The following is a 26,117-nucleotide window of genomic DNA, read 5'->3' on the forward strand; positions in this document are numbered from 1 at the left end:
TAATATGTAAGTATAAATCCATTGTAAATTAATATCTACTGTAAAACATGTACATCAAGGATATAATTTGTGTGTCAAACCTCAAGAGATACCATTCATTGAAAGTACTGTGGTCTAAATAACCTGCTGATCTTGCTGTTTATAAAGGAACTCATTGACATCCAGATGTTCCACAATATACAGGTGAGTCATGCTACGTTTCCAGATCCTTCCCCAACTGTCCTTCAGGAATCCTAGAATGAGGATCTTGAAAAGGAATTCTTCCAATCTTTTCCTTACCTTACAAAAAGAAAATACTTGTGAAGGTTAACATAAACAATGGCACAAAACAAAGCTGATTTCTGAATAAGGTCAACTTCATTTTTTGGAAGAACAACTGGTTCTTTACAAATACCTGATTTTTTTTCCAGGAAGAGAATAACATTTATACAATGTGTCTGCTGTGAAAACCACCCTCTGTATACAGCCTGTATCATCGTCCATCTTTGATGGAGAATGCAAATTGGTGGACAACCAAAAGTCCCCAGATGATGACCTTATATGAACAGTTCTTGAAAAATTCTAAGTAAAGGAGGACAATCCTGTATCACGTTTTCTCTTTCTTGGACTGAACGGACATCAAACAGCAGGAGATTGTTCTCTGTTAGTTATCGATATAGAATCTTACAGAAAGCTTTTGCTCAAGAAATTTCAATTAAGATTAGAAAGCAATTCAGACAATTTGTAAAAAGAATGATCTTCCACAGATGACCGATGTAGAAAAGTTTTGCAGAGCACATACAAATTTCATTTTCACCTAAAAACTGACATTTTTTTCAGGAATATGGCACTGAATTTTATTTATTTGACTGAGGTAGGAAGTGGGTGCTGAGTGGGTCGGGGAGCAGGTTAAAAAAAAAGAGCAAGCCAATTCCCATTCCAAATATGTCTTGGCCTGTGTGTCCTCAGCTTTGATAGGTTGTCTCTTCACAGCCCCACATCTACCCCAAACACATCAGGACCATGAATAATGATGATGACTTACAGGCGAAACGTCAATATGGAATATCATTGGCTGTCGAAGATCGCAGCTATATGAAGGATCATGCAGCATTTGGACAATCCGATTTTCATCAATTGTAGGTTCAATTGATCGGATTCTCCTCAGGGCAGTGCGTTTCCTAACACTGCACTGTGAAAGCTTTTTATTTAACCGTTTAATGTAGAGTGACTTTCCTGTTGAGAAACAAATCTCAGAATTAGCTACACAGCTGTTCCTGAGGTCCCAGCTGATCTGAAATTCTGTTCAAAAGTGGAATATTTATTAATCCAACGTCACGGCTCCCAATGAGTTTATTATTGGCTATTCAGGGAAATTTAAGTGTTAAAGAATGGGAAAAGGGAGAAAAATCTACTTGCAAATCTTTTTTTTTGGTCAGTTGTTAAATCTCCCTCATCCTTCTGCCCCACATCTCGGATTTGTCCATCTTCTCTCCCTTCTCTCTGTTACCCTGCGCACAAAAATGTTGGGTGCGCTTGTCAATCCCATAATGTCAATGGAGCACGAAGCTAAGGAAAGAAGGACCGACTTTGGTACTCACCCACACCAGGTCTTTTTGACGATACGACTCTGACTGAAAGTCGGTCATGGAATACATGGGCTGCAGAGATCTGCCCCTGGGGGACAGTGAAATGCTGTTCCAAGTATTGCTTAATGGCTTCTGTTTGACTATTCGGTCCTGCAGGTACTTTGTAATGACTGAAATATGATGGGGCATAGCAATGCTGGCGCTTAGCATCGCAAATCACAACAAACTGATAGTCTGGATTACAGTGAGAGAGCAATTGCTCAAAAAGTTCTCCAAATCTGACTCCCGTCTCATAACTTAGGCAATCAGCATGAATCACTGTGTAAATTTTCTGTTCGTGAGACCCTCTGCTCAAAGCCCTTCGTAAGAACAGTTCTACTTCTTCGTTAGTTGTTTCTTCAGAGCAAAGAAGAACTTCATCAAATGTAGGCAGAGGTTGCCCTTGAGTCTGCATGTAGATGCACAGGGCAGCCCTAAAGATCTCAGGCTGTGCACACACTATGAGATTTGGTCTTCCGCGACGCAGAGATGGAGGAAGTTGCCTGCTTACTGTTGCTTCATTCATTTGAGACAGGCAGCTAAGTAATTCACCACAAGCAGATAGATCTAAATGGTCAATTAAAAAAGTGGTCATGTTTTCCATAAACGTGTTCCAGACTAATGTAATTGCCTCAGAAAGATTTGTGACTTCCTTTTGGAAAGCTATTTTTAATATGCTAGCATCAGACATTTCCCCACATAGAGATTCTGTAGGCTCAATCTGTTGGAATCGGGCAGGTTCTGAGCATTGGAATTCAAAAGCTTCAGCATACTGGAACTCTGTTAATTCATTATCACGTTCTTCATAATGGTCCTGAGTGCATGTTTGAGCATGATCTCTTTCTGTGAAGTACCGCAGTGAACATGCAGTTGGCCGACCAAGTCCTGTCGAATCCATACCAACCTCCTCACTGTCACTGTCTTCAGCTTCATGATCAAATTCACTTGTCTCCTCATCTTCAGAAGTCTCACTCAATGCAATTAGCTGAGGCATTGCCCTTCTGATGTCATTTGCTGTGCAGTCAGGTTTGATGAATGATAACATTGTCATTACCTGCTCACACAAAATCCTTCCAGCAGCAAAGCCTCCCAGTTCTGAACACAGATACAGTATCTGTTCTGCTGTGTAGTAATTCAGATGGTAGTATTTTGCACGGCTTTTCTCAATAAACTCACGCCACTCCTGAAGGCAATTTTCAAGTGCTCTGCACAATACCTGGAGCTGCTCTGAGAGATCTCCACATACTTTCAGGGGTCCAATATCCTTTACATTAAAGTCCATTGTCATACAAACATCACTCTCTTTACTGCAATGCACATGTGCCTTCCAGTTTCTATAAAGCATGTTTCCAGATGAGTACAATTCAAGAAATGCTTTTCCGAGCCTTTGGACATTGTTAAAATTCTGTTGAAAGTAAGATGTGTTTAAGACTATAAATACTGTATTAAATTAGGTGTCCAGTTAATTACAGCAATTTTCAGGACTTAAATTTTTTAAGGGTATAGCTGCATGTGCAATAAGTTGTCCTATTTAAATACTGTGTAAATTTTAATTGTCATTGGTGCTCCAAGCAAATTTTACATGGATACAATACTAAAACTGAGGAACCTGTTTCTACAAAGAGACTTTGCACACTAAAAGCATCTTGCCATCAGTTTCTTTTGAAGTATCAAATGATTAAAAATAAATATTGGTTACGCTTTCCTGGTAGCTTTTCTGTGTTCATTTTTGCAAACGTTATTTTCAAGCATTTCATTGCTGATAGCCGAATGAAGTTTGATATCTTGCCAGTCAGTGTGAGGGAGTTGCATTCCACACCAAGCCTGATGAAGCATTCTGGGCAGTGCTTAGCTCTCCCACAAGAGCAGGTTGGGAGGTGGGGAGGGGTGCATAATTAGGTGAGAATGTGCAGAGTTGACAGCCCATTGTCTTCCCGACTCCCCCAATCAAATCAGGCACAGGGGAAGTCAGGATTGGCCTTCCCACTCGACGGTCAATTGAGTGATCGATTAGTTAAGGATCTCAACCCATTGACACTGGTATTTTTACCAGCTTAAAAGGGAGCCATACACCACATGGACAGAAAGCCATGGTTGCAGCAAGTTCCACGCCCATTGAAACACTCACCAGACTCCCTTCCCCAACCCCGCCTGTGGCTTACAATGACCCTTCCACAGCCTCTCTTCTCACCAGAAGCTGACTTTGGGGAGGCTGTCTCACCCACTTGTTCCCTGGAGACTCCTCTTACAGCACCACCAGGCCCCATTGCAGTCCCGGGGAGGTGATGGCCAAGTGGTATTATTGCTGGGCTGTTAATCCAGAGACACGGATATCATTCCGGGGACCCGAGTTTGAATCCTACACGGCAGATGGTGGAATTTGAATTCAATAAAAACATCTGGAATTAAGAGACTACTGATGGCCATGAATCCATTGCCAATTGTCAGATAAACCCACCTGGTTCACTAATGTCCTTTAAGGAAGGAAACTGCTGTCCTTACCTGGTCTACATGACTCCAGGCTCACAGCAATGTGGTTGACTCTGAACTGCCATCTGGGCAATTAGGGATGGGCAATAAATGCTGCCTGGTCAGCAATGCCCTCATCCCACGAATGAATAAAAGAAGGGAAAAAAGTTGTCTTTATATAGATAAAACATTTTTTAGGTTTGCTCCCAAGATCAAAGCCATACTATTTTATTAAAATTACCTCCGTGAATCTGGCAACTTCCTCTTTCCCACGTTCTCTTTTTCCTGACATCAGCATTAATTTGTTCTGCAATTCTTTCAGGTCATGAAGTGTGTACTTCTTCCATTCATCAGTGCTCTCGTCATAAAGAGCCAGGTGAAGGACTCTTTCAAGTGACAGCTAAACAAGGTCACAAATAAACTCAGGTAACACAGCTCAAGTCCTGTTGAACATGTTCAAACATGTACAAGTCATGGAAAATTTTGGTTTTAGGTACAGTACTATTGTGTACACTTTAAGAAAATAGACCTTATTGCATAATTAAAAGCCTATAGGAAATTTGCTCCGGAGGAGCAGTTGTGCATGCTTTCCATTTGTACCATTGTCACTCTAAATAATTGAGCCTTGTGCAATGCAATATGTATCTAGGGTCTCTTGTAACTTATGCTGTCTTCAGTTAGGTTAATCTATCTACGTAACTGAGGATGATGATCTTGTGAACACAATTATCTTGTGATCTTAGCCCACCATAGATTCTCTGTCTGCATCGCTAATGCCCTTTAATGAGGGAAATTGGTCATCCATACCTGGCCTGCCCTACAGATGGCTGCAGGTCCACAACAATGTGGCTGATTCCTACCTCACCTTTGAAATGGCCTAACATTCCACTCAGTGCAAGGACAATTAGAAATGGACCAGAGATGCTGACTTTGCCAGTGGTTTCCACCAAAAAATAAAAATAACACCCATGCATGAAAAAAAAGTCACCAAATAATGAGGTATATATTGCCACCTTCAGCGATTCGATGCAGAACATTGTGTGATGAGAACCTTTTCAGAAATTTGAGAATGAGATATTTACTTATGCGTGGTGGCTGATGTGGAAAAACAAATAAATTCACACACATTCAAAACAGAGTATAGCCTTATACGTCAGAAGCTAGAACTACACTGTTAGGGCAAAAAAATTGGAAGTTTTTGCTTTGCATTCGGTCTATGATTCATTCAGACCGCTGAGTGTTTGTTACTAAGATACTGATTTCCAGCAACACCCTGCACTACCAAACAAAACCTCATCGCAGAAAAACCTAACCCAACCTCACCCGAGAATCACCTACTCTAGCTTCAACCTAAGCCCCCCCCCCCGTATAACTTCACTCTACTATTGTGGTACCTCACCACAGCCTTCTCTTAATTTTGTGTTGACTAACCATCTATTTAAATGCAATTACCTTTTCATCATGTCGTTGAAGAATGCTGCCCACAGTATAAACTCCTTTGTTATTGATGGCTGCTGCTAGAGATAGAGAGGAAGTCTCTACAGATCCATGACTTTCTCTTAAGGTTTTCAGCCATTCCAAGTAGCGAGCAGAATCTCTCTAATGGAATAAAGAAATTAAAATGTGGAGCTGAGAAAGTCATTCAGTTTAGACAATTTTAGAATTGAAGCAAAAACTGAAGCAATTTTGCACACTTGCAATGACAACATGGCTCAGAATTAAAACATTTTAAGGTTATCACCAGTTTTTGTGAAAGTTTTGAATCACTCCTCAGTGCCTTCTGGATTTTATGTACAGTGGTCTTTAGCCCTTCAAAATCTGTGTTCTGCTGCAGTTCATAAATTAAAGGAGAATATCCCATCACAGCATCATGGAAACAGGCGACACGATCAATTTCCATGTCATTTTCTCCAGCTGATATGGATGCCAGGTCCACAAACACTTTGACTTCCCTTAAGTCTGAGGGAAAGCGAAAGATACAAAGGATGAGGGCCACAACACTTTAGAACCATCAAACCTGTTCCAAAACATGTCCAGAGTGGCAAAAGGATATCCAGAATTATATACAGAGATCAAATCATTGTACTTCTGCTTACTTGTCAAAGTATCTTTCACCCAGTTTACAAATGGCTGCTTTTGAACAAATTCCTGTAAACACTCCCTGCATTCTGGAGTGATTTGCACCAGCAGTTTTTTGGTCTCAATTAAGTCTCTGTCGATGTATTCGAGAGACTGTTTCTTGAAAGAAAGTTCAGTCTGAATAAAAAACAAGAAAAAATACCTGTTACTGATGAAGAATGTAAAGTTTCAAAATAAACACTGATTATGGAATCATTTATGAATGTCTGTCATAACAAGAAAGAGATAGATAGAGCCCTTAAAGATAGTGGAATCAAGGGTTATGGGGATAAGGCAGGAACAGGATACTGATTGTGGATGATCAGCCATAATCATAATGAATGGTGGTGCTGGCTCGAAGGGCCGAATGGTCTATTCCAGCATCTATTGTCTATTGTCTGTTGTCTATTGTCTAACATTTGGAGGAGCTAACAGACTATTTTCTGATGATAATTTGCTTCACTTTATCATCACTAGATAAGCAAGAGTTATTTTTATTTTTTTCCCCTGTAAGTGAAGAAGAGTATTTCGCCAAGCACAATTCAACCATTTGGGACAGATCCTGCAGGCATTCTCTATCAGCATTTGACTGGTTCTCTACAATGATTGCAGAATGTTTGCTGCCTGCATGACTTCTGAAATGTTACTATGGCTCACATTTAATGTTTTTCCAGCTCCTACATTAGTCACATCAGCATTTAAAAGACTCAGATATCATGCAACTTCAAAACTAGCATTAATCCGAGAAACAGTAGAAAACACTGCCTCTTCCCAACACATCCAAACCCAAAGCCAAAACGCAACACTAATAGCTAGTAAATTACAAAGCCAACAGCTAGTCCAAGATTTGGCCCACTTTAGAAATGTTCATTTGCCAGGAACTGTATGCCAATATGTCATTAATCTACAAAGTAATGTACTTACTACTTTTGTCAAGTTTTGAATTTTTCTGAAGTTTCCCTGTAGGTTTAGCTCCCTCACGATGTCTTGAAGTATTCGTGCCGAATCAACAGCTGAGTGAAGTTGAAAATACTGTTGGATCTGCTCAAGTCTTTTCTCAGGCAAATCGCTTTCTTTTACCATTTTGAACATGATGGCTAACTCATTCCTAATTTCATCAGAGTTCTCTCGTTGACTGAAAAACATCCAGTCAATCTCCTGGAATGTTATGATGCCCATGTCAGTTTTCCTGCATAGTTCTGTGTAGTGAGACCAGCAGTAGCTCCAGATCCCAGCACAGAGGTCCTCCAGAGATCTTTCTTCATAACTGGGCACTGAACTAGCTTGTAGCCAGCACTTTTGAAGAACCATGCTCTCTTTGAGTTTATACATTGTCATTGCCATGGCTCTAACACTGCTGCTCAGGGCAAAGTATTTAACATACCCAACTGGCTGAATTTCAATTTCTTCACCTGTCCAGGGTTTTGTCTCAATGAGCTCATTGAGTCTCATGGGTTGGATATTGGCCTTGTGTTTTTCTTCAAGGGGACGGATGTCAACGACTACAAAGGAAGCAGAGATGGGTATTTCTTTAAAATAAATCTATTCTGCATTAAATGAAGGGCATTAAAAATAATTAGATTTGACAAATTACAATTATAGTTTTGAAACTTCAATTTAGACAATAAAATTAAGCACAATAGGTCAGAATTTGAAGTTGATGGGAAGACCCTCAAACAGTTATTTACAAAAGAGACGAGCCGTTTCCAACCCAATAATTATTAACAGTGAATCTACAATATCTACAATAATAAAACCTGTGAAACATGTTGGCAGCAAATGTTATTTATTTAAATTAAAAGATATTTCAATTTCCTGCAATACTGTTTGTGTTCTTTAAACTACAGACATTTCCCTGGATGGAACGGGTTCCATTGCTGAAACTGTTTGCAAATCAATTCGTATGCAAGTTGGGACATAATACAAGGCAATACAGACATTCGTAAGTACAGGAAATATTTGCACATTAAATCTTTAAAATACACTCCTGTGGAGATCGCATTCATAACTTTGAGTATTCGTAAGTCAGAAGTTTGTAAATCAGGAACCCCGTATAAGGTGTTATGTCTGAAGACTCGTTTGCAAACATCTTGAAGTACCTTCCTTTCAAACAACAAAGTATTGAGTCTGTCAACCTGCACATTGAGGCTGTGGCACAAGTCTGTCTCCCAAAAATTCTGACCCACGAATTTACAGCTTGAGTGAAACTGATGCATCAGTCATCATAGGCAAAGGAAAACCAACCTTAACTGAGGTTGCACAGTGTGGACCTTCTTCTGAAGAAGGATTCTGACCTGAAACGCCAGCTTTCCTACTCCTCTGATGCTGCCTGGCCTAGCTGTGTTCCTCCAGCTCCACACTGTTATCTGACTCCAGCATCAGCAGTTCTTACCAGCTCTTAACTGAGGCTATTGCCATTTGACCATTTTAACTAAAATAATCTAATGGCTTCTATTCTAATCTTATAAATTCTAAATAATGACAACCGTTGTCATGGATATGTAAGCCAAACTTGGTACAAGTCCTTGATTTGAAGTAAAAACTGCAAGAAAATTCTGAGGAAGGGTCACCGGACCCGAACAGTTAACTCTGATTTTTTTTCTCCACAGATGTTGCCAGACCTGCTGAGATTTTCCAGCCACTTTTGTTTTTGATCCTTTTTAATGAAAGTTGTTTTTCTCAAACAGGGTGGCATAGTGGCTCTGTGGTTAGTACTGCAGCCTCACAGCGCCAAGGACCCGGGTTTGATTCCCGCCTCGGGTAACTGTCTGTGCGGAGTTTGCACATTCTCCCGGTGTCAGCGTGGGTTTCCTCCGGGTGCTCTGGTTTCCTCCCACAGTCCAAAGATGTGCAAGCCAGGTGGATCGGCCATGCTAAATTGCCCGTAGTGTTCAGGGGTGTGTGGGTTATAGGGGGATGGGTCTGGGTGGGATGCTTCAAGGGGCGGTGTGGACTTGTTGGGCCGAAGGGCCTGTTTCCACACTGAAGGGAATCTAATCTAATCAATGGGAGGTTCTCTAATGATCTTCAATATGATTTAGAAATTAACAACGATTATAATTTAAGTTCACCTTATAGGATATAGATGATTGGAGTTAATGTAATGAGAACATTCCAAGGAATGACTTGAGATTTTTCAGCTATGCACAAAAATAACAATGATATTCTCAACTAGAATCATAGAGTTACACAGTGCAGAAGGAGGCCATTCAGCCCATGTCAGGGTGTGAAAATAAGATTTTTAAAAGATCAGAACAGAGTGAATATGGTTGACCCCCATTATGATCATTTCTCAAAGTCAAATTTTTGGCAAAGTAAAAAGCCTATATTTTCTTTATCAATGCAAAACAATATGTATTTTCACCAGAATGTGGACAGCTATTATGGTGAACAGCTATGCATTTTATTCCTTTTTTATTTTTGCTTCAATAGTTGCTAATTACTCCCATATTTTGCCCAAATATGAAAAAAGATTTAGTTCTTTTGTGTTTGATAAATTTTGATAACATTGATTAAATAAACTCTATGGGAGGATTCATCTGTTCTGTATTCTTCTTGGTCTATCACTTACTCAAGTAAGACATACACCATCCTCAGAAAGCGAGTTTTGATAAATACTGTACCTGAAATAGTTTCATGAATTTTTTCAACCATATTTATTAATGTTTCAATGGATTTCATCTCACTCTGAAAGGCTTCAAGTTCAGCTTCTCTCCTTGACATCAGCTTTTCAGCATCAACTTGAAAAAATGCCTTGCTTTGATGGTCTGGGAGTTTCTGTTCTGTAAATGAAGGACACACCTGAAGAAGGGTAACTGGATTCAAACTGTTAACTCTGTTTCTCTGTCCACTGACGCTGCCAAACCTGCTGAGTTTCTACAGCAATTTGTTTTTGATTCACACAACAACTTTTGTGGAAAATTGTCCTGGCCACAGGATGGAGACAAATCCAAACCAACTCAACCCAACCCACCAATTACCACCCCATCAGTCTCCTCTTAATCATCAGCAAATTGCTGAAAGGTACCACTGACAGTGCCAACATGTGGCAATTACACATGAAAACAACTTAATCACCGATGCTCAATTTATTTTCCAACAGGACCACTTAAATCCTGACCTTGGTAGCCTCAGCCCAAACGGGACAGAGGTGAGGAATCCCAGTGATAAAGGGAAAGTACCTTCCCTTGAAAATCAGGCAGCATTTGGCAGAAATTGGTGGCAAGACATCCAATTAAATCTGTGGCCAATAAGAATCAGAGAAAACACTCCCCTGCTTGGAGTCCTACCTAGCAGAAATGATGATGATTGTGGTTTCTGGCTGCTCATCCTCACAGTTGTAGGACATTAGTGCAAGAATTCCTCAGGGTAGTATCTGAGCATAAACTGTCTTCTGCTGCTTTATTAATGAATATTTTTCTGTCATCAGACCAACAATGGGGAGGCTCACTGTTGATTATGCAGTGCTTATCTCCACTTCTCAGGTACCTATAAGGCACCTGTGCTGAAATGCAGCAAGACCTGGCAGCATTCACATTTGGCTGATAAATATCAAGTAACTGAATTAGACCATCCATAGAAACACGGTGAACACATCCTATTTGTAAGCCTGCATTTGGCAAATTCACATAGCCACACAATAGCTTCTGTAAATAAATTTGCCCACCACAATTCCAATTTTGCTTATCCATGACTATCCATCAGTAAACGCATTTGCAGTTGTGTGATGCACAGTTGGCCATTTTTGCTGTTCACAAAAGTCACCAACCACAACATTTTCTAGAATGCATGTCCCACAGTGGGACTTTACTGCACTGAGTTTTAAAAGCAGCTCAGAGACATAGAATTCTGCAATGACTGACTCATCCTCTGTCTACCTGAAAGCGCTTCACCACCTATCAGCAACAAATTAAGGATACCATGAAATATTCCCAATTTTCCTGCAGCTCCTACCCACACTTGGGAAAGTCAACACCATGGAAGACTAAATAGCCTGCTTGTTTGGTTATCCATACATTCACTTCCACCCACTGCCCAGTAATAGCGGTATAAACCCTGTGTACTCCGACTTCTTCGACAGAAACTTCAAATCTATGCCTCTACCATACTGAAGAAGAAGTGCAGCAGATACATGACAGAACCACCACCTGCAAGTTTTCCTTTAACACATGAACTATCCTGACTCTGGAATTATATCTCGGTTCCTTTATCATCGGTGGGGCAAAATTCTTTCCTAACTGCAATGTGGATGTGCCTGAACTAAATGGACTGCAGCGACTCAAGAAGGCAACATACAAACATTGCAAAAATTAATTAGGGATGTGTAACAATTGCTATCCAGTGATGCGCATACCCAGTGAGTGAGTAAAAATAAATTTCAACCCTCTCCACACAGAAAATCAAGGTGGAACGGGAATAAGAATTGCGCACTTCTTTTTCATAGTTCTGTACTGTTCTGGTGTAGTTGTACTATTGAGAGGTAAGGTGTCTGTTTTTCTGATTGACAGAGAATATGTATGATTCAGGGTCCAAGGCAACTACAGAGCTTTATTAAGTCTCTTGTCTGTCATCCAACCAGTAAGCAAAGAAATTTTTTTTGTGGGACCCAGAAGGTGGGAGTCACATGTTACCACATTACTTGAATAATTAACTGTTATTCCATGGTTCTATAGTATTCAGGAGAACACGTAGATCGAAAACTGTTCCGCACTGTAAATGCAAAATGAGCACAGCAGGGCTGCATTCACTTGAATGCATATATCAATAAAGTCAGTAAGTTGCCAAGAGTAAATTACACCATGTTATATGTGCCAGACTTACGTGCTTTAAATAAATTGAAATATTCCTTTCTTTTCAGCAGAAGTAACTGTAGGTCCGGAAACATCACGGAACCTTGATAGAGGCATTCAACCGCCATGCAAAAACTCTTCTCAGCATCTTTTAGTAAATTTCTTGCTTTTTCTGAGACATTGAGTTTACTGCAGTCACCTGGAGATCACCAGAGATATCAGGTATAATGTAGATTCACGTGTCCAAGCTAATTGCAAGGATACTGTAAACATTTAACTGGAATAAAAATACACTGTATTTCAAAGATTTTCTCTTTTTTAAAATATGCCTTTTGTACAAAAGAAATAAAGTCTAAAAGCGACAAATTCAACTTGGACTGGTTCCAGGAGAACTGAACCTACTTCAGGGACAGGGTAAAATTTAGCATTGGATTTGGATTTTCAATGTGTTAAAAGTAAAAAGAGAAAGCTCTGTTCTGTAGTTGAGAATTTATGTTGATGGCTGAAATAGTGCTCGGTCAATGGTGCTTTTAGTATTTTTGTTACAGTAGATGTCTTAAAAAGTGAAATTTTTAACAGGTCATCTTTCTCTATGTCCTCCGGAAGTTTAAGTTGATTTTTTGAAAAAGTTAACAGACACCATGAAGGTCATAAAACCTTTAAAACGACCTTGTTGCATTTAGAAAGTTTGTGGGTAGCAGGTTTTATATGACTGTAATGTTCATTCATGTGAAATTAACATAGAACTATATCTTCCTATAAAAGTTTTAAATTTCATGCACCAATAGCTCTTCAGAGACCATTTGGTACATATATTCCTTGCTGGGATGGCTTGTGTTTTGCATAAGACTTTTCGTCAATTTCTCCTCCCTTTTAGGCTCAGTGCCCACTTTATTGAATGAGATCTTCAACCTGACAAGCAGGTTCCTGCTTCTCCTGGATTTGTGTTATGTATGTGTTTGCTTTCTCTGGGAAATACCTTCTCTCTCTCTCTCTTTCAGCCTTATATATAAAAGACAGACTACTTAAAATAGGAATGAAAAACAGCCGAGTAACCTTTCAATGATGGTTGCTGGACCTAGCGGTCAAACTGAATGTGATGACCTTGTATATTACACATTGGCAGGGGAACAATGAACCATGAAAGCTAATGGATTGATGTGAAAAGCCGAAATAGTCACTTCAGTGGGAACAACCTACTGCCAAACCTGACCTCAGGATGCTCAGCTGTGAGCAACAAACACTACAACGTTAGTATCATTCTCATCTCAAGAGCAAATATAAAATCTTTCTGCCACTGAAGTTCTTTCTGTTTGAAGTCACAGAATTTGAATCAAAGACTCCAACAGAAGCATTCAAAACAACATTAAAGTACAACTTGTTGAACTTTACTCAATGCAGTGATAGGAATGGAAATCAAAGTATTTGGGCGTTTAGAAAAGTGATATTTGGAAAGCAGATGGTTACTCCATTCAACATCACATTTTCACCAAGCTCAAGGCTCAGTGAAGTTGACAATGGACTCAAACTACATTAATACTACGGAGATAATCAGAGAATATCTACCACACAATGTACAAGAGTTGGTTAGCTCAGTTGGCTGGATGGCTGGTTTGGGAGGCAGATGATACAAACAGCATAAGTTCAAATTTTCACACCGGCTGAGATTACCATGAAAGACTCCTTCTCAATCTCTCCCCATGCTTGTAAAGCGGTAACCCTTAGGTTAAACCATTACTAGCCGTCTCTCGCTGATTGAAGAGCAGCCTATCACCTGCTAGGACTATGGCAACTTTATCTTACCACTTGTTAGCAAAGTCTTGTATTTATACAAGGTAAAAGTAAAGCAAATTAACATAAATTGGTTACCTTGTAGAAGGCAATAGTGCACGGCATAATCTGAACTCAGCACACAGCCAACACCTCTGAATTTGCTGCTTTCCATTCTTTTGCCAGACTCTTCAATTAGTTCTGATAAAATCTTTGCACATCTTTGGTGTTTCAATACTTGCAATTTTTCAAGCAGTTCAGCTTCCTTTTTGCTCTAACATTTAATTGAAAGTAAGACATTTAAAATGATAAATTCCCCTGCATCCCAGAGCACAACGGTTTTTTCATGAATATAATTCACAGCCAGATGTAATCTGCATGTTCTTTTTTCGCTCATAAGGCTATGACTTGTCATGAATTATCATTACACCATCTACACTTTAACTTTCCTGCATTCACTTTGAATTTGTGGACACATAAAAGAGTAAATTTCTTTAATCTCCTTTCCTGTGAGATTGGGGTAAGTAAAGAATTAGGGCTTTAAACATTGGGGCTGTATTTTAAACTGAAGTTCTTTGGGAAACTTCCTCATTGAATGCTCAAGACTGCAGAATTAACTCTGTAATATGCCCAGGTGCCATTTTCATTGATAATATACACACAATCACAATGGAATTAATCCTAGACTCTCTACGAGTCCATTTATCTCACACACAATATTAAGGTAGACTGTGCCCACTAATATTACCAGCTACCCTTACAATAAGCATGTTACAACAGCAGATCCCTTATTCTTTAACAAAGAAGCAACGCTCCATTTTTAGACGGTAACAGCAAGGGAAAAATTATATCAGCCATCCCACTCTTTCCCAAGAAATTGGCATTCCTGGCCGTGTGGTAGCAGTTTTGATTAAAGGTCAAGATATTAATTTTCACATATAGGTCAATCTGTGAAACATCTTCACATCTAACAAGAGTAACTATTAGCAGCAAGCACCAGTAACTTTGGGTTTGCTGTCTATTGCAAAGGATAAGAGAATTCAAGATGTGTACTTATATCATCGAATGGAAAATAACCTCCCAAACGTTACATGTTAAATTAATCTATTGTTAGTTAAATGTTTTCTTTTGGTATTTTCTCTTACCTGGCAAACTTCTTTCACAGCATTAAGTGCACAGTACTCAAAACAATCCAAAAGAGTAGGATTTAATGTTGCTAAAGTTTCCTTCTCATTCCAGTAGATGACAATCTGATCAGAGGGTGTCTCCTATTAAGTAAATGCAACAGTCAAAATAATACGTTAACCACAGTTATAACATGAGTGGTATTTTAAAAAATAAAGTCTGACTTTTAGTGAGAGGTTAGGTACTTGAAGCAGGCAACTGTGTTTCTCTCTCCACTAATGCTTCCTGATCTTCTGGCAGTATGGAGTACTTTTCATTTCTATTCCTGTAACACCATTACTATGAGTTAAAAAGGGTTATCACTGTTTTAGTTTATTTTGCTAACTGCATAGAATAGATGGAACATCACATCTGAAACACTGGGATACTCTGTTTGCCTTTAAAGGGGTCACAGAGTCATATAGCATGGAAACAGACTCTTGGTCCAACTAGTCCATGTCGACCATATTCTGAAACTAAACTAGTCCCACTTGCCCTAGTTTGGGCCCACATCCCTCCAAACCTTTCCTATACATATACTTGTCCAAATGTCTTTTAAATATTGTAACTGTATCTGCATCCACCATTTCTTCTAGCAGTTCATTCACGTTCATGAAACCACTCTGTGTAAAATAACTGCTCCCATGTCCTTTTTAAATCTTTCTCCCCTCACTTCAAAAAGAAGGGTCTAGGCCCAAAACGTCAGCCTCCCTGCTCCTCTGATGCTGCTTAGCCTGCTGTGCTCATCCAGCTCTACAATTTGTTATCTTAAAAATCTGGCCCCTAGTTTTGAACTCCCCTACCTTAGGGAAATAGACCCTTGCTATTCCCCTTATCTAATCCCCTCATGATTTTATAAATGTTTGTAAGGTCACCCCTTAACCTTCTACATTCCAGTTAAAAAAGTCCCAGACTATCCAGAGATAGTAAGAACTGCAGAGGCTGGAGTCAGAGATAACAAAGTGTGGAGCTGGAAAAACACAACAGGCCAGGCAGCTTTCCTGCTCCTCTTATGCTGCCTGGTCTGCTGTGTTCCTCCAGCTCCACACTGTGTTATCCCAGACTATACAGCCTAGCTTTATCACTCAACCCTTCCATTCCCATCAACATCTTGGTAAATCTTTTCTGAACCATCTCCAATTTAATAACATCCTTCCTAGGGCTGTCAACGTTGAGGTTGCACAGGATGGTGGTGAGGCCTCTTCTGAATTACTGTGCACGGTTCTCGGTCCCCCATTTATTAACCCATCTGTCTACATGTGATGCAAATTTCAAAGAATTATTTACAAGAACCCCTAGGTCTCTCTGTTCTACAACACTACCCAGGGCTGCTACGATTAATTGAATGCATTCTGCCCTTGTTTGTGTTATCTTACATTTATCAAAATTTAACTCCATCTGCCACTCCTCAGCTCACTGACCAAGTTGATCAAGATCTCTTTGTAATCTTAGATGACCTTCTTCACTGTTCACAATGCCACCAATTTTGGTGCCATGCACAAGCTTACCAATCATACCTCCCAAATTTTAATTCAAATCGTTTATATAAATGACAAACAAAAGTACCTTCAAAATTAGCTCATTGCCACTGGTCACATGCACAGCACAATTTCAGAACGGCTCGTACATTCACCTTACACATTCAGTTATCTTTACCAATAGAATTTAAATGAAAGTCGTGACTGCTTCTGAGGATCCCTGCAGATGCAGATTTCATAACTTTAAACTGCTAATTTATAATAATGCTGATAATTATCTATAAGTAAATCAGTATTTATTTTCTGTAAATGTATGACAAAACATCTGTCCAATACCACCAGACTGAAACAAAGAAAAGAGCTGCTTTTGTAGACTACCTGCTCTAATCTTTTTATAAGGTCAGTTTTTGTCACGTCTCTCCACTCTGTTGTCCAGTCGGCAACTCCACATTCTAAGGAGAAATGGCAACTCCACATCTGCAAAATGAGTGAATTGTTTATCAGTTGCTTCAGAATTTATTACAATATCATTCAAAATAATTAGAAGCATGACAGATACTTCAAAAAAAGAACTCAGGCTTACATTGGTTGTTGCGTGCACATTACAGAAGAATTTCCATCTTCAGCATAGAGATCTCAGGTCACAAGAAAAGGCATCAGCTTAGGATCATGCACCCAATGCAACCGTACAGGACCCAGAGCATATATAATTGGCGACACCTTCAGAGGCTGAGGGGTGACCTTAAGAGGTCTCTAAAATCATGACGGGCACAGATACAGTAAATAGACAAAGTCTTTTCTGCAGGGTGGGGGACTCCAAAAATAGAAGGCTTAGGTTTAAGGTGAGAGGGGAAAGATTTAAAAGGGGCCTAAGGGGCAACTTATTCACACAGGGGGTGGTGCATTTATGGAATGAGCTGCCAAAAGAAGTGGTGGAGGCTGGTACAATTACAACATTTTAAAGGCATCTGATGGGTACATGAATAGGAAGGGTTTAGAGGGATATGGGCCAAATGCTGGCAAATGGGACTAGATTCATTTAGGATATTGGGTCAGCATGGATGAGTTGGACTGAAGGGTCTGTTTCCATGCTGTACGTTTCTACGACTCTAACTTTTAGTGCCAAGAATGGATTGACTGCCCAGCAACTTTTTGCCTCCACTGCAAGACACAGCTACATATAAGAGCCACAATCAATCCACAAATGAAGTGCAAACATTCCAAACTGAACCATGTCTCAGCACTCCATGCCAAAATGATGCAATTCCTGAGTTCTGAATAGATACAAGTTCCAAAGTCTAAAAATAGGCTAGCCTTCATTCTCTCGGCAAGTGAGTAGAGTAGCGAGGAGGACACAAACTGACAAATTGTCTCTCTTCCCCCCCTTGTCTAGGCTGAATTCAATGCATTGCGGTTCAACCAACAATTCCTTTGCAGCAGCTTGGTCAGTAGCTGAAGGGACAGATTCATGTCTTGGGTGGCCCTTCGCAGAACATTTTCTCATTTGAGATGTGGACGTGATGCCAAGTTAAGCTAATATGGTGAGTTTCATAGTCTAGTAAATTATAGGGGCTCCAAATCCAATGTATCACTGCAAACACGGCTCCTGCTTGAATCCAAGACCGCCCATGCATTAATTTTAACCAAGGTACAACAGTGACAGTTGGCTGTGAGCATTGCACTTTGACTTGCAAAGCCCACCAATACAATTTTTCCACAGAAACACCTGTTGTGGAAATGGCTCAAATTCCAGTGGTGACTAAAGAAGCAAGGATCACTGGTTAAAGCACAAAAATAGTCAATAAGAATCTTTATTCCAAATGTGTAGTCCTGACAGAGAGTTATGCCTACTGGGATGCAGTGTTAGAAATTCTGTTGTGCATGCATTAGAGGTCAGAAAATCACAAAGTATCTTTCCCAGACGGAGCGATTGTTGACTGAGAAGGAATTATTGGAACATTGATTTCAATGAGATATGCGCTGAAACAATTTTCTTTTAAAAATATGGCAAGAACGTCGTTACATTCATGATTAAACAACCATTTGGCAGACAAATGATATTTTCCATTCAATGGCCAAAGCGCTTTGCAGTATTTGACTGGCTGAACTTTTTGTTTTTTGACAAATTTCTCCTTTAAACATATTACCAATTCTCATTCTGAACATTAAAACCAGATCTGGCTGGTCCACGAAACGTAGTGAGGTAAGATCCATTTTACAGTCCCATTTACAGAAGGCTTTGCCGCTCAAAGCATTTGAGGTAGGAATCAGTGCAGCTCAGATTGGATGAATACTTGTAGCACAGGATGGAAAAGGGAAATGGAAATTTTGTTCATTATTTTTGAAAAAAAATTCATATTAAGTGCTGGCACTTGCAGGGTTCAAGTGGCTTCATTCTCTGTTTGCTTCTATGGTTCAAAACAGGATGCTCTCTACTTCGTCCTATTCCTTTTATAAGTGATCATTTGAATTACAGCCAACGTGCAGAATGCAGTACTTTTATTTGGCACTTAAAACACTTTAAGTAGATTTCAAATGATAACAAGCAGATGTAGGTAGATGGCAGTGCTGGGGTAATATCATTGAAACTCAGAGGCCCATGCTAATGCTCATGGATTCAAATCTCACTGTCACAACTTTGAATTCAATTCATTTTTTAAAAAAATTGAAATATTAAACCCATCTCAGCAACAGCAAACAACATCAATTGCTGTAAAAATCTGTCTGGTTCTATCAGGTCCTATAGGGAAAGAAATCTGCTGTACTTACCTGATCTGGTGTGATTCTAGACCCACAGCAATGGGGTCGACTCATAAATGCCTTCTGAGTGAAGGAGTAAGCTCAAAGGCAAATTGGGGATGAGCAACAAATGGTGGGCTTGTCAGCGAAGCCTGCGGCTTATGAAAGTATAAAAACAAACAGAAAGTACCTTTGGTTCTTTTCTGCTAGTGAACTTTGCTTGGGCAAGTATGCTTCTCGGCAAGCTTTTCGTCCGCCAAGTGCGGAGGGTACTTTGGCAACAGTCGACTATTTCTTTTACATTGATTTGGACTAGATTTGCTTCAGAAGTTGGCTCAGCCTTCAATTGCTGGAATGAGGAAGGAGAGAAATCAAGATGAATTCAATGTAAGTCATTGCAGTAAAAGCACAATGGGCAATCAAGTTCAGCTAAAACTGCACCATCATTGGGTCAGTAATGATACGTAAGAACATAAGAACTAGTAGCAGGAGTAGGCCTCACCATTTAATAAGATCATGGCTGATCTTGTTGAGACTCAGCTCCGCTTACCCGCCCATTCGCCATAACCCTCAATTCCTTTACTGTTCAAAACTGTATCTAGCCTTGCCTTAAAAACATTCAGCGAGGTAGCTTCAACTGCTTCCTGGACAGGGAATTCCACAGATTCACAACCCTTTGGGTGAAGACGTTCCTCCTGACCTCAGTACTACATCTGCTTCCCTTTATTTTGAGGCGATGCCCTCTAGTCCTAGTTTTACCTGCTAGCGGAAACAACCTCCCTGCCTACCACTGCAAAACATCAAATAAAGATAATAAATAGCTAGAGTTACCATGGTAGTATTGTCCAAGGTTAAAATTACTCCTGATTCAGCTAGTTGATGGCTTTGCTCAACACCACTCATCTTAAATTACCAAATTGTGTCCCAAAATTCCTCTGGTGTTCCACCAAACTCCAGAAGAACATTGATGAAATATCCCCCAAAAAATGAGAAGCCTGGCTACACTGCTGTTATTATAATGTTCCTCATTCCTTTTGGATGCCAGAACCTTCAAGGTGTCTGCACAAAGCAACTGATAGTAAGGTTCATCGAACCACAGAATCATACAGTAGAGAACAGGCCCTTAGCTCATCGAGTCTGTACAACTAAAACCACAGTAAACAAACATTAGCCCCACTTTTCAACACTCAACACATAGCCTTGAATATTATTACATTTAAAGTGCTTGTCCAAATACTTTTGAAAGGTTGTGAGGTCACCCACCTCATCTATCTCCCAGGCAATGCATTCCAAACCCCCACCATCCTCTGGGTGAAAAACGTTTTCCTCAATTCCCCTCAAAACTTCCTGCTTTTCCTAATAGAAGTGTGCCACTGCATTCTTGACCCTTCACCTGAGATGATCAGCTGCTTCCTGTCCATCCTGTTCACATCCCCTACCTTCTCTGCATTGGTCAGATCCAAGGTTTCCCAGACATGGACTTTGAAGATGCCCTGACATGACTGCAGCAATCAAAATTCTAAGTGAGCAAAGGTCAATGGAGTTTCACAAGAATACATATGTGTCTCATTTCTGGTCAGAAAAGAAGTTCAAACCCCTCTCAAGTAGAATAGAATAATAAATTAATGTAGACTGAACCTGTGTTCAGAGAGCCCAATGCATGCCCAAAAGTAAAGTGCTAATGCCAGTAAATGAAATGTAATGGTCTGACTGGACATGTACACTTCAAAATGGAGGACCAGTAAGACAGGTATATTGCAGTTACCAGTATGTCACATTTACCAGTATCAACATTGTCTTTACTATATTTCTTTTCCTCTCTGGGTGAGCAGGCATGAGCAGAAACATGCTGAGATGAACCAGAAATTTAATTTAAATGAGATGCCTTCCCAGTGACCCCACAAATTCAGGTGGGGGCCCAAATGTATGGCACTGGTATAACCAACCAGATTATTCTCCAACAATAGAATCAAAGTTTTATTTTACTGATACCAAGGGATCCAGATTCAATTGTTAAATAAAAGACAAACCACTACTCATCTCTTCCTTTATTCATTCATGGAATATGAAACAGCTGGCTGCTCCAGCATTCATTGACCATCCCTAATTGCTCTTCAGAAGGTTGTGGTGAACTGCCTTCTTGAACGGCTGCAGTCTGTTGGGGCAAGTAGACGTGCAGTGCTGTTAGAAAGTGTTTTTAAGTATTATGGTCCAGCAACAGGGAAGGAATGGTGATATTATTGCAAGTCAGGATGATTGTGGCCTTGAAGGAATTTGCAGATGGCAGTGTTCTGTGTTTTCCTTCGGTGGTAGAGTTTGAAGAGTTAGAAAGATGTAAAAGGAGCCTCGATAAATACTGCAGTGTAGATTATATTAACAAACACTGATGTTGGTCTGCATTGATAGTGGTGGGAATGAATGTTAAGAATGGGGGTGCTGACCAAGTGGGCTGCTTGAGCCCAGGATAATGTTGAGCTGCTGAAATGTTAACGGAACTGCAATCATTCAAGCAAGTGGGGAATATTCCATCATATTCATGATTTGCACCTTGTAGATGGTGAACAAGCTTTGGGAATCAGATGGCTAGTTGTTCACCTCAGAATTCCTAGCCTTTGACCAATTCCTATAGCCACAGTATTACAAAGGCCTTTCCAGATCAGTTTCTGGCCAATGGTAACTCCCAAGATGTTGATAGCAGGGAATTCAACAGTAGTAATTCATCAACTTTTATTTACAATAACTTGGGACACATAGGATGTTATATCAATGCAATATTTTTCTTGTAGGCAACAAGTTCTACTGCATTTTACATACCAATTGGTTAAAGGCTTACCTCTGTTAGTTGTCTCTTTATTTTTTCAGCAAATTTAATTACAAGCTGAAATGAAAGAGCTGGAACTTCATATAGTTCTGTGGCCTCAGTCAGTCCGCAAATTATTGTATGCACCTTAATACTCCATTTCAAGCAATTTTCTGGGAACTGAGAGATATTTCTACTGCAAAAAGAAGCATGGAAACCCAATTACTAACAAGAGGGAATCATTCATTTTAAAAATTTTGGATTATTTCATTATTGGTACATGAATAACCAGGTCTATGTTGGATGCTCTGAATTGAATGCAATCACTTTGCGTGCATATTTAACTGTGTTGTTAATTTAGTAATTCAATTTAGTAATTTAGTAATTGCCACCCAAGTGGATAAGGTTGTTAAGAAAGCATATGGTGTTTTGGCTTTCATTAACAGGGGGCTCGAGTTTAAGAGCCGCGAGGTTTTGCTGCAGTTCTGCAAAACCCTGGTGAGACTACACTTGGAATATTGTGTCCAGTTCTGGCCGCCCCTTTATAGGAAAGATGTGGAGGCTTTGGAGAGGGTGCAAAGGAGGTTTACCAGGATGCTGCCTGACTAGAGGGCTTGTCTTATGAGGAGAGGTTGCCTGAGCTCGGACTTCTCTCTCTGGAGAGAAGGAAGAAGAGAGGTGACCTGATCGAGGTGTACAAGGTAATGAGAGGCATGGATAGAGTCGATAGCCAGAGACTTTTCCCCAGGGCAGGATTGACTGCCATGAGGGGTCATAGTTTTAAGGTGTTAGGAGGAAGGTATAGGGGAGACGTCAGAGGAAGGTTCTTCACCCAGAGAGTTGTGAGCGCATGGAATAGTTTGCCAGTGGTAGTCGTGGAAGCGGAGTCATTAGTGACATTTAAGTGACTGCTGGACAAACACATGGACAGCAGTGAATTGAGGGGAATGTAGGTTAGGTTATTTTATTTTTGGATTAGGAATATTCCACGGCACAACATCGTGGGCCAAAGGGCCTGTACTGTGCTGTACTTTTCTATGTTCTATGTTCTAACTACATACTTTCACAAAACTGTAATGAGCTCTCAGGTATGAATGGACCTGTTCCAGTTTGGTCCTCCCACCCAAATTTACACCATCTTTACTGACTTGCTGCTGCACAGAAACATCATCCACAGATGGGGCCAACTATTACACATATGCTTATAACCTCCAAACCTCCATCATTTCACATAAACCCTCGAGTATTTCATGCAGTCAGTCTGTTCAATGTCAAGTCAAGGATGAGTTGTAACTTCCGTCATCAGAGTAAACAAAAGCCTTTGTTTTCCTCCGTGAACACTAATTCAACTACCTTGACAGTGACCCCACCCACCGCATACATCACACACTGCTTCAGTATACAGTTTGGCCTAGGTACCTGGATGGTTGGTTTGTGATGCAGAGTGACACCAACAGTTCAATTCCTGCAGTGGCTGAGGTTACCAGGCCAATCCTGCCTTCTCAGCTTCGTCCTTTGTCGTTTGACCCTCAGGCTAAATTCACCAACTGTTGCCCCTCTCTAATAAGACAGCAGTCCTCTGAGACAATGGCAGCTTATTTTTATCTAGTTCTGAACCTGCCTATGCAAAGCTTTGAAGGGATAAACTCCAAACATCACAGTCACCTGTGTAACACTGATGGACTTCGCCCTCAATTTGGCCCTGATGCCAACCAAACTCGACATAAAATCAATGTGGACTTCACCAGCTTCGAAATCTCCTCTTCCCCCACCGCATCCCAAAACCAGCCCAGTTCGTCCCCTCCCCCGACTGCACCACACAACCAGCCCAGCTCGTCCCCTTCCCCCACTGCATCCCAAAACCAGCCCAGCCTGTCTCCGCCTCCCTAACCTGTTCTTCCTCTCACCCATCCCTTCCTCCAACCCCAAGCCGCACCTCCATCTCCTACCTACTAACCTCATCCCACCTCCTTGACCTGTCCATCTTCCCTGGACTGACATATCCCCTCCCTACCTCCCCACCTATCCTCTCCTCTCCACCTATCTTCTTTTCTCTCCATGTTCGGTCCGCCTCCCCCTCTCTCCCTATTTATTCCAGAACCCTCACCCCATCCCCCTCTCTGATGAAGGGTCTAGGCCCGAAACGTCAGCTTTTGTGCTCCTGAGATGCTGCTGGGCCTGCTGTGTTCATCCAGCTTCACACTTTATTATCTTGGATTCTCCAGCATCTGCAGTTCCCATTATCACTCGAAATAAAATTTAAATTGTTAAAATCAGGGTTACCTATATGTATTCATCCAATAAAAGCCATTCATCATTTCCATCCACACTGAGCTACACAGATTTCTTTTTACTAAGCACATTCAAATTTAAATTACACCATGACCTCAGACGACCTAATTCTGCAATCTCCAACTTTAAATTCTATCCCAACTCCTGACTATCAACTTCTGGTCTTTAATACATTTTACTCTCTTTTCCTGTCACTGACTGAACATTTGGCTGCCTCAGCCCTGCTCTCTGGATCTCACGCCCTAAATCCCTTTGACAACACCCGCTGTCCTTAGAAACTATATTAAACTTGAGGTTTTTCAGGCCTTTGGTCATTCCTTCTATTCTCTTCCTCCATAATTTGTTTAACAATAGTTTATTCTGTTTGGGAAGTAACTCAAGAGATATTTTATATATGAAAATAAAACTTGTTTGGCAATTCTTACTAAGGAAACATCCAAGAGCAATCACGATGACAACTGGTTACAATCTCCTACAAGCTGTAGGTAGGGAAAAGGAGGCAGTGTTGAGCATTCAGTGAAGTTGACTAAGGAAATGGTATTAAAACTATGTTTCCCTTTAGAAGATTTCTAAAGGGAAAAGACGAAACTAGATGAAGACAAATCGTGAGAACAATGTTCTCGTGAGTACTGCTTTACCAAGATAATAACAGATAACCAAACATTGTTAGCATTTGTCATAGTCAAGTGACATCCAAAATGTAAAATTTACCTGTCTGATTGTTGGTCTACCATTTCTTTCATTAAACAGATGATTTTGCCAAATGCCTGTAAAATAATGAGATAATATTTAAGTTTGCTGATTGTAACATGCAGCAAATTAAAAAGTGGTAATGAAGAGTTCAGAACGTCCTTTCCATTGTGGAATTGGACATGAACACACAAGCAAAATTAACTATGATGATTAACTAACTATGATGCCACATTTGATGATAGCCATCTCAGCTATCATTGCAACACAAGTAGAAGTCACCCAACATCCAGCTAGTGCAATGTTAGTCCAGACTAAAATTACACAACTTCAGTCTGGTGCTGTGTTTGCTGCTAAAGTTTGGCCTGTTGTAATCATTGCTGTGTTTCGGGCTAATAGGCTCTCAAAGTGGCCCAGGAAATCATTATTTCTGAGGTGCCACTCCTAGTGACCGGGACTTGCACCACAGAGCCCAACCGTTCTGTCCTGTCTAAGCTGAAAGCATTCACACCACATCCCACCCTCAGCCCCCAGCAACTGGCCCTCCAGCTTGCTATACCTCTCAGCCACAAAGCCCAGAGTGCCGCCACCCATGAGGCGATGCAGTCTAAATCTGAGTCTTTTAAAAATAGAATTTAAACATTGTATGATTTCAAGAAGGAGTTGGGTATAGCATTTGGTGCTTAAGGGAGAAAAGGGTATCAGGGAAAAGCATGAACAGGCTGCTAAGTTGAATGATCAGCCCTGATGAATACTGGAGCAGGTATAAAGGGCCGAATGGCCTACTCCTGTTCCTATTTTCTACGTTTCTAGACCTGCTCAACTGCAAGGCCATCTGTAGACTCACCCACTGGACGTCAGCAGCCTTCCATCATGCTACAGTCACTTTGGTGAGACTGGTGGAAACGAAATACGGGCAAAGGCACACAGAAGGCAAGCGCCAAGGGAAACACAAGGAGTTTTATTTGGAAGGTTAGATGAGGTGGGTTAAATAAAGGTGAGTTTGATTTATAAAGTTGCTGAGGAATGTCTAGATCAGTAGTGTGGCTAAGTGGACATGATGACGTTCAGTAGTAGAGAGATGGTCAGGTTTAGGGTGGCTAGTGAAGGGGAATTGAGATGTATTCACTCACATCACAGTCAGGTGAGTCAAGCACTAACAATCAGGCCCAGAAAGGGGGTGCAGTTATTGGTTTTCAAC

At 40.5% G+C, this 26,117-nt stretch overlaps 1 protein-coding gene across 1 annotated transcript in view; it reads right to left on the bottom strand.

The window, feature by feature from the left end:
* LOC125463873 (E3 ubiquitin-protein ligase rnf213-alpha-like) overlaps nucleotides 1–26,117 on the bottom strand; it is a 162,360-nt gene that overhangs the window by 89,853 nt on the left and 46,390 nt on the right. The window contains exons 16-31 of the mRNA XM_059653679.1: nucleotides 24,938–24,993; nucleotides 21,968–22,130; nucleotides 19,325–19,483; nucleotides 16,774–16,872; nucleotides 14,899–15,021; nucleotides 13,853–14,027; nucleotides 12,015–12,182; nucleotides 9,818–9,976; nucleotides 7,119–7,696; nucleotides 6,173–6,332; nucleotides 5,818–6,035; nucleotides 5,529–5,675; nucleotides 4,318–4,476; nucleotides 1,581–3,012; nucleotides 1,025–1,215; nucleotides 124–279 (exon numbers count right to left, since the gene is read on the bottom strand). Coding sequence (XP_059509662.1) covers nucleotides 124–279; nucleotides 1,025–1,215; nucleotides 1,581–3,012; nucleotides 4,318–4,476; nucleotides 5,529–5,675; nucleotides 5,818–6,035; nucleotides 6,173–6,332; nucleotides 7,119–7,696; nucleotides 9,818–9,976; nucleotides 12,015–12,182; nucleotides 13,853–14,027; nucleotides 14,899–15,021; nucleotides 16,774–16,872; nucleotides 19,325–19,483; nucleotides 21,968–22,130; nucleotides 24,938–24,993 — 4,143 coding nt within the window. The remainder of the gene's footprint in view (nucleotides 1–123; nucleotides 280–1,024; nucleotides 1,216–1,580; nucleotides 3,013–4,317; nucleotides 4,477–5,528; nucleotides 5,676–5,817; nucleotides 6,036–6,172; nucleotides 6,333–7,118; nucleotides 7,697–9,817; nucleotides 9,977–12,014; nucleotides 12,183–13,852; nucleotides 14,028–14,898; nucleotides 15,022–16,773; nucleotides 16,873–19,324; nucleotides 19,484–21,967; nucleotides 22,131–24,937; nucleotides 24,994–26,117) is intronic.

This window comes from Stegostoma tigrinum, chromosome 22, assembly GCF_030684315.1.
Source record: "Stegostoma tigrinum isolate sSteTig4 chromosome 22, sSteTig4.hap1, whole genome shotgun sequence".
NCBI classification, from domain to species: Eukaryota; Metazoa; Chordata; class Chondrichthyes; order Orectolobiformes; family Stegostomatidae; genus Stegostoma; species Stegostoma tigrinum.